At 33.1% G+C, this 9,647-nt stretch overlaps 1 protein-coding gene across 2 annotated transcripts; it reads left to right on the top strand.

The window, feature by feature from the left end:
* Nucleotides 1-5,205: 5,205 nt before the first annotated feature.
* LOC123678577 lies at nucleotides 5,206-7,431 on the top strand. Of its 2 annotated transcripts, none has more exons than XM_045615688.1 (4): nucleotides 5,206-5,665; nucleotides 5,747-5,866; nucleotides 5,944-6,041; nucleotides 6,167-7,431. In XM_045615688.1, the coding sequence occupies exons 1-4, from the start codon at nucleotides 5,350-5,352 to the stop codon at nucleotides 6,731-6,733; spliced, it is 1,101 nt and encodes a 366-aa protein (XP_045471644.1). In that variant the 5' UTR covers nucleotides 5,206-5,349; the 3' UTR covers nucleotides 6,734-7,431. The 2 variants fall into 2 exon arrangements, with proteins under 2 accessions (XP_045471644.1, XP_045471645.1); XM_045615689.1 differs by having other exon boundaries at nucleotides 5,208-5,665; nucleotides 6,173-7,430.
* The last annotated feature ends 2,216 nt before the right edge of the window (nucleotides 7,432-9,647 follow it).

Raw genomic sequence — 9,647 nt, 5'->3', positions numbered from 1 at the left:
ATCAAACGGTCTCAAGGTCATAATCATATTGTATGTTTTCTCCTCATTCACACTGAGGCCGTTTGCCGTGAACCACTCCACGAGCCTCACTCGCTCTATACGTGAACGCTCAAGCAATGTCTGTGAGTTCACGTCTCTTATTGCGACTGTAGTATCATCTACAAATAATGTAGCTTCAACTTCAGGTATATAATCTGGTAGATCGTTAATATACACCAGAAATAGCACTGGTCCCAAAACTGAACCCTGTACCACTCCCATATTAATGGGGCTCATCTGAGAGCGTGTTCCGTCCGAGCTGACTATTTGATACCTCTCGCTCAAAAAAGAAGCCATCATGTCCATCGCCCTGTCGTCGAATCCATATCTTTTCAATTTTTCGAGGAGCTTGTCGTGGGGTACACAATCAAAGGCCTTTGTAAGATCGACAAATGAGGCCAGACGGTGATCCTTATTCTCAAAGCTTTCGATAGTAGAGTTGACAAAATCGATGATCGCCTCAACTGTATTCCTCCCCTCGCGGAAGCCAAACTGACGATCAGTTAGCAAGTTGTTGCACTCGAGATATGCAACAATCTGTGTAGACATAACTTTTTCTAACACTTTCGAGAAGACAGGCACGAGAGAGATCGGACGGTAGTTGTTGACATCATTCTTGTCGCCCTTTTTGAATACAGGAATCACCCTGGAGACTTTTAAGCATTTAGGGAACTTGCCGGTGATCAACCCCTCGTTAATCAACTTGGTAAGCGGAGATATGATAGAATTGATATTTCTTTTCACTACTTTAATTGAAAGCCCATAGTAATCGGCAGAGTTACTATTTTTAATATTTCGTACTATATCTCTCACTACATTTTGTCCAACTTCTTGGAAACTGAATGTTTTCTCCGGTGGAATCTGTTTTCGGAAGGTCTTGTCGAAGCGCACGTTGGTTTGGGGTAGACCACGCAGAGCCTTCTGCGCAACAGTTGCAAAATGCGCACCGAAGCTGTCAGCATCAATGTTGGCTAATTCCCGTTTGCTGCCGTCTTTGATATAACCATTTATTATGCGCCAGGCCGCTTTCGACTTGTTATCTGAAGATTCGATTTTGCTGTTGTAATAACATAATTTTGCTCTCTTTATTGCTTTTCTATACTCCAGACGTAGTTTGTTCCTGTGTTCGCGTAGATCAGACGATGCATAGTACTGATACATTGATTCTATGAGCAACAAGTTTTCTCTAATGTCTCTTATTTCGCGGGTGAACCAACCGATATCAGCTCGTCTATCCTGGACTCTCAATTTTTTTTCCGGGAACGACATCATAAAATCTTCAACGATGTTCTGATGAAACATACTGAAGCGTGCCTCAAAACTCAAAGTATTGTCATAAATAAAACTCCAATCTCTTCTTTGGAGAGCACCATGCATCTCGAAAAAACCCTCGGCAGTAAGAGGTCGCAATTTTATGTACTTATATGGTTTAAGCTTATTGGGAATCCTCGCACTAAGGATCTGCGCATCATGGTCCGAGAACGCTGTCGGTATCACGTCCGCATACTCATCCTGTGCGTCAAAATTTGTGAAGATGTTGTCGAGACAATTATTGTTCCTGGTAGGCTGAAAAATTTTCTGCTTGAACCCGAAGGATGTTGAAAGATTTAGAAACGTTTTAGCCTCCCTATCTGGAACGAAGCTTGTGCCGGTATCGAATCTAATATTAAGATCACCACATAAAAAAACATTTTCATTATATACACTAATAATATCTAGTAAAGTCTCCAAATTGTCTATGAATATTCTGAAATTTCTGGAGGGCGCGGAGTATATACATACTACAACAAAATTAATTTTATTTAATTTCAACTTTATGGCAGATATCTCACAGTGAATTTCTAAAGACAGATCGCGAATTTTCATTATTGTTGGGGAATCGAAGATAGTTCCACTCTGATTTACCAGTATCATAGATCCTCCATTTGATAGGTTCGTCCTAGTATATGCGTGACCCATGTACCAGCCATCCAGGCATATCCCTTCTGCCTCTGACTTGGTTAGCCAATGTTCAGTTAGGCACAACACATCTGGCGTATTGTACTGGGAGTATATCATGCACTCAAGGTCATTCATCTTATTTCGGACACTCTGTATGTTTAAATGCATCAAATTAATACTGGTTTTTCCATTTTTCTGTGCATCCCGGTAGACTAATCTATTTCCGGTCTCTCCCCCATACTTCTCCGAAAAAATTTCGAAACATATGCTCCGTTCGGCCATGCATCACTTTCTTTTGCCCTTGCTATGTTTTTGGCATCAATGGTTGTTTTGAAGGAACTATATTTGTCAGGGTGTTTGGATTGAAGTTTTTCACATTCAGCTTCAGGAAATATCGCCTTTGCCATATTCGTGAAATCCTCCAGAGTTGTATCGACAGATATTCTCGATACAAAAAGACTTACTTTTCTGTCAATGGCTTTCACAGGATTTTCTGTAGACGCTCCCGTTATCCTCCAGAACTGTTCCTTATTATTAACGTCTGAAGCACCGGATGTTGCTATAGGACGCTCAGCTTTCGTCTTTGTCATCCTCGTGATCCCTTTTCTATCGGGTTTCTTCCTATGCCTCACAGTTTGGAATTCATTGGTATTCGGTGACTCTTTCCCAGAAGACGAGCTATGAGGCGACAACTGTCGTTTATTGATTACAGGTGGAGCACTATCGATCACAATGTTAACATTGTCAGCTGTAGACCCGGGAACAACTACAACTACAGGAAGATTCCGGTAAACATTAAATCCTCATTAACTACTTGAATAGATAACAGAAAACATTATTTACACTCTGTTACTCTCATTAAATTATGGGAGAACTAAATGAAAGACTATTGTATTGCTCTCTAGTGAGGTCATTAAAATTTTAATGTTTCTCCACAAATTTCTATTGAAAATATAAGATTTCATCATGAGAATGAATACTGAATACATAATTTAAAACTTCGGATATTTGTTCGTGAGAATTTTTTTCTTGAAAAGACTTAACGAATCATTATCTTAAATTTCGTGGTAGCTAGAAATATTTCATTTTGTATATTTATTCTATGGGATTCATTAACGATCCTAGGAAAGTTCATTATTTCTCATTATTTTTCAAAGGTTCACCATTCATTGTCAAATATCATCTTCTGAAGATTTGAATAAATTTTTGATTTACTCCTATAACAATTTTAATTGCAATAAAAATGTTAAACTGAAAAGAAATATACATACATTTGTTTTAGGAAATTAAAAAAAAAATTTTTTTCTCAAATTATTTCAGCATATTATTCAATGATATAATTTCTATTTTATAATTAAGAAAGTTACCAAATCAAAAAAAAATAATATATATACATATAATTCTTGTGTTATCTTTCTATATTGAAACTTACTAAAGATTCAAAATAAGTTCTTGATTGATTGATTTCAAAAACTGAAATCAATCAAAAATTATTGAAGAATTCGTTCAAGGAATTATTAAAAAATGAAAATGATCCAAAATACTATTTTTATTTTTATTGCTCTCTTTTTATTTCAGTTAGATTCTTCGCCTTCATACGAAATTTTGAATCTTAATAACTTTACTCCATCATTGAAAATTATATCTTCAATTGTATATCGAGATTTTTATTTTTGAGTATTGTTGATCTTACTTATTTGATATCAGCTCAATTGAATTATCCATTAAAATTTAAAGAACAAAATATTAAAAATGTCGAATTGCAATCTATAACACTTGAGAATAATAATTTGGAAAGAAGTGATATACTTGGTCGGTTTTATATTTGAAATTTTTATTTTTTATTGTATTCGTTGTTTTTATTCATTTCACAAATTTTTGTCAGTTAAAAATGAAGTTTGATATTTCAAATCAACCATAAGCACAATTCGAAAAAATCATTCCTCGGAAACTACAACTACATAATTATTAAGTTGAAGATTAATACAAGGTAAATATAGTGTAGAGACATGCAGAAAATTTTTCAATTCTGGAAAATATATTCCTCTATGTTTATTTTTACAAATTTCACTAGGTGACACTACTGTATTTTCTTCGTTAGAGTAATATTTGTCATTTTTCTTTTACAAATTTTTCTTATGTAACAAATGTTCTAATTTTCCTATTTCATTATGAAAATCTTCCCTTTTCTTTGAATTTCCTCTATCAATCATATTGATAACAAAAAATTGGGCAAACCTGTTGCAATCAGATCTATCGATGTTCCACAATCAATAGATTTTCTTGTTTTTAGCTGAAGTGTTTCTTTTTTTATCGTGTCAACTGAATTATCCCTGAAAATCTATAAAACAAGATATTAAAAATGGCGAATTGAAATCTATTACGCTTGACAAAAATAATTCGGAAAGACTACACTATTCACCTTGTAATTAATTACATGAAATTACATGAAAAGGCATTCGAGAAATGTTTTTTTATTAATCCATTATTTACGCACATGTGAAAACTTTTATGCGAAAGTTTTCATAGTCTCCGACAAAATCCTGGCCGGTGAACTGCAAAATGAGGCTCTCAATTTTTCTTTGGATTTTTCGAAATATCTCTTCAGAACATTTCAGGGAAAATTGAATTTTTTTTTTAACGATTTCTAATTTTTATAATTGAAAAAAATAAATTCAAAAGGATCTATTTGCATGATTTCTCGGAAATACGACAACTCATAAAAATTTAATCCATAATATCAATTGCTACGATGGAGCTGAATACGATTGCAATATATAGGTATGTGTATATATCAACCGCAAACTCCATTATAATATTCACAGTTTGAAATAAATAATTTTTATTCATATTCCAGAAGTGTGAGTTCGACTACAGATAATTAATATGATACATATCTGGTAGTAATAAAACTTTTTCGAAAATTTAATAATATAAAAAGCAATCTTTTCCACACCACCGCTGAGAAAGATTGCAAGGTGCGTTTTGTTTTACATGGTTTCCCCTTTAGGCCTAATCCATGATTATAACCATTTGTATCTTTTAGGCCCAGTTTCACCAAACAGTACTTGATCCCAGATTGATTAAACTCCGCTTGTTACTAAAGCAGGCTTAACAGTGTTTTCTGTTTCACCATGCATCAACCCGTCCGAAGATGATCGCGATTAACCAAATCGCGATTAAATAGTCTAACAATTTGGCAACGTTGTGAACGAAGGGTTATTTAGTGTTCTGTATCGTATTAGCAGTGATGACCACCATTGGCGCTATTATCGTCAGTCAATTGTCAGGTGTCATTCATTCATAACTCATAACATCTCAAAACATTTGTCATCTGTAAACAAAGAACAAAGCAAATTTTTGCCGAAAATGTCGAGTGATGAGCTTCGAAATGTCGGAAACTTGCAGAAGTTAAAAAGAAAGAGGGGCCCTATATTTACGATAGAGGACAAAAATATATTGGTTGATATTGTAGAAAAGTATTACCATATAATTGAGAATAAGAAGACTGACAATCAAACAGTAAACTCCAAAAACTACTGTTGGGAGACACAAATAAGTACAGAGTATAATTCAGGAGCTTCCTGTCCACGATCTACTGCTGTTTTAAAAACTTGCTGGAAGAATTTGAAAGCAGAAGAGAGAAAAGTTGCAGCTAATGAGAGGCAAGCGAGAATTAAGACAGGTGAGAAAATATATTTTTTCTGTGCATAACAGTGATGATTTTTTCATGTGTTTATTGCAATGTTGTGTTATTTGATTTTAGGTGGAGGTCTGAAGGAATATGTGGCTGTGGATACCATTATATTTCGAGTCATAGACCTGATTCGTCCCACTGCAGTAGGGCTGATCAATCCACATGACACAGATAGTGTACTTGGCAATAGTAAGTAGGCCAAAGCAACCTTACTTATAGTGTCAAATAATATACTTTTGTAAACATAACTTTATTGGTATTTTCAGCTATGAGCCAAAATGAGGACAATTTTATCCCAGAAATAGAGAAAAATGAAGACAATTTTATCCCAGAAATAGAGGTTTTGGGAGATACTCAGGTGAATGTGAGTAAAATTTTATTCTTGCAATGAAATGATAATTAAAAGATGAATATTGTTTTTGGAACAAAGTTCATTTATGCGGCTTGTGGTAGGTGTTGACTGGTAAGAATCGTTATTTTTATTTGCAGGTGCAGGTGCAGGGTGGCAGTAACTTAAATGGAGACTGGTCCCAATATACACCGGGGCAGATGAGGATGCCCAGAACAACCATCTTGAGAAAACTGCCACAGAGTTCTGTTGATGTTGACGAAGATGGTTCCTTTGTTTTGAATATAGACGGGTTTCTGAGTGCAGAGGACAAAGAAAACAAGGTTATCACTACCCCATACACATCTTCAACAACTAAGGAAATCCACCCTAGCATTTCAGTAGCAGAACCGGACCTGCAGACTTTTAAAAGGCCTGCAATTACACCTTTGACTGCACAGGAAATAGCACCAAAAAAATGTAAGCCTAACAAAAAACATTCTTCTAGGCATCAACTTAATAGAAGAAGACCTGTTATATCACAGGAAAAAAATGAAGAACTTGTATCCAAAAGAGTGGAGGCCCTAACAACGGTGACATCTCATGCCGAAGAGGAGCACCAGATTGTTATGAAAATTCACCATGAGAAACTGAAGCAAGAGAGAATTCGGACAAGAGTGCTCCTCCTGGAACTGAAAAAAAAAAAGAATGTTTCAAAATTGAAATAATGAATTTTTTTTGAAACTGCACCTTCTACATTCTTTCTCCAAAAACTGTTTTTATATATTTTAATATTATATTTTTATGTTTATATTAATCATGACTGATTATGTTTTTTATAGTCCAGTCAAAGGTTTCCGTCAAGAGTTGTACTTTAGTCATTTACTTTTATTTGTAAAAAAAATTAACATATAATATTTGTTGAGTTTTGAAACATATGCTCTTTACTGTGATCAGCCAAGTTCCTGTTAGTTATGTTTATGTAGCCTTTGTATAAGAAATTATTCATTTTTCAAGAGTTGTACTTTAGTCATTTAGTTTTATTTGTAAAAAAAATTAACATATAATATTTGTTGAGTTTTGAAATATATGCTCTTTACTGTGATCAGCCAAGTTCCTGTTAGTTATGTTTATGTAGCCTTTGTATAAGAAATTATTTATTTTTCACTTTTTTAATAAGTAAACAAGATTTTCATTTATATTTTTTAATGTAAATTATTGGTTTCCTCTAATGATTTTTGACTGAATGTATGTAAAAAATATTCACATTTTATGTTTGAACGTTATTAACTGACTTCCTGTTTGTTGAGTTTTGTTATACAATTAAAGTTGATTTTGTACTTGAGAGCTTTAATTATCCCATTTCACAAAATCACACATTCTGTAAAAAAACTATTTAAGTAATATTATTAACTTATTTATTTTTATTAACAAGTTTAACTGCTTCTTAAATAATATTTCAATCAAACATATCAATAAATTATTCTTTGCAATAGATTTCATAAAACACAAAAACAAAGTTTACGGCTATTTTAAATGGGAAATATTGTGCCTATACATACAGGGTGAGTCTTTGACTTGTACATATATTTCAACCCAAGATTCCTGAGGTCAAAAGAAACACTTTTTTTCCTTACCATTTTTTCCAATTCGGCCCGGTTAAAAAGATACAGGCTGTTGAAAATCGTTAAAAAAATGTGATTTTCGGCTATATCTCGTAAATGGTTGTATCGAAGGAAATGATTTTTGAAATATAGCTTTTTTTTGATGTGATACATCTTATCCGAACACAAGATTCCATACACATTCTTCTGTTTCTTTATTATGAACATTACATCCCATAGAAATACCAGAAATTCGAAGAAACCAACTCTTAAGAGTAATTTGAACCTTCATTGAAGAATATTTGGCTAATTTGAAAAATAAAAGTATTCTTCATGTTTTCTCGTACAAAGCGCGTTTTCGAATAACTTGATCTTAAAAAAAAAAAAATTATCTGTGAAATTCAAAAAATTGGGTACTTTGGCTGAATGCAACTCTGTTCTGTTGTGGAAAAAAAAACACAGAAATGAATATTTACTATGTCATGTCTCAGATTTTAGAATTGAAGTACTAGCCAACTCAGTTTGAAAATGAAGTTGTAAAAGTGAATAAGCTCACCTCTACTCCTAGATTTGATTAAAAATTACTGAGCTTTGGCACAGCTCTGATAATAAGAAGATACTTCACTAAAATCAACATTCTTTTTGAAAAGTCCAGATTATTCATAAAGCCCATGTTTAAAAAAGTTTTCACAAAATAGTCCCATTATAATGACAACAATCAATATCTCACTAAAGACTGCTGCTATCGAACAATACTGTATTCTTCTTCGGCTCATTCAAACTCACATCGAAACATACCACTTGGACTAGGTACATACTAGACAAATTTTCATGTGATTGAGATTGAATACTTTTATTCTTTTGCTATTCCATAAATTCATCCTAAGAGCATATGATTGACATACTTCCAAGAGGGCCATAATTGTTTTAAGGTTTTTAGGTGAGTTGAAAGAAACTGGATATTCTATTGTGGATATTTGAATTGAATACTTCTCATTTATTTTCAATGCCAAAATCAAGATGAATTAAGTAGTAAAGTTGGCAATAATGTAGGTACACATTTAGAACAAATTTGATTAAAGTGGAGTCTAACTTTTCCATTGATTACAGAACCAGAATATTTTACATATTTCCATATTTTCATACTGATGGCTTCAAAAATATTGATGCATTTCAATATTTTCATGAGATAGTTGGAACAAATCAAATGCTTCATTTCATAACAAATATCTTATAACAATAACAGTGTAAACTGTAAATGAAAATTTTAGGTTAGAACATAGATTATTCGAACTGAACTGCTGTGTTTATATTTGGCATCACTCGAAATTTGAAATTTAAACTTAAAACCACAGATTACTATAGTCTGTGTTAGAACTTTCATAAATTATTTATTTGAGATTTTAAGGTTAAATGCCAATTCTTGTAAACAACGATATCATATAAATGAAATATAATGAATGAATGGATATGAGTATCAGAGCTAATATGGGTGGTAGCGAGCTCAATTCGTTATAATTATCGAAAATGAAATAGAAATCAAGAGAAGAATATTAAATCTTTAGCGTCAACGAAATTGGAATAACTCATTTATTTTATTATAAACACTACTTTGACTTTGTTCAACAAATGGAATGTTAAACGTGAGTTTATGATGGTTTTTCTAATTTAGTAGCTTATTTCCAAGGTTCAAAAGGTATATCTTATGCTTGAGAAAACTTCAGTGTTCCGGTTTTCAGGGGTGAATTAGCTCATTTTGAAAATTTAAAATGGCTATATCTTTTTAACAGGGCCGAATCGGAAAAAATGGTAAATGAAAAAAGTATTTCTTTTGACCTCAGGAACCTTCGGTTAAAATATATGTACAAGTCAAAGACTCACCCTGTATAGTCATATTTTGATAAAATTGACCCAAAAATTAGAAAAAAATTTGCTGGCTGCGAGTGATTTTTTTTTCTTTGTCAGCTGTTTTCAATGTCTTAAGTCCTATTGATCCTGCCTCACTTCTGGATGTGGATCTTCCGCAATCTCTTCATGT

Source organism: Harmonia axyridis, chromosome 4, assembly GCF_914767665.1.
Source record: "Harmonia axyridis chromosome 4, icHarAxyr1.1, whole genome shotgun sequence".
NCBI lineage: Eukaryota > Metazoa > Arthropoda > Insecta > Coleoptera > Coccinellidae > Harmonia > Harmonia axyridis.
Note: the sequence above shows the minus strand (reverse complement) of the source record. Positions and strands in the feature narration are given on the sequence as shown.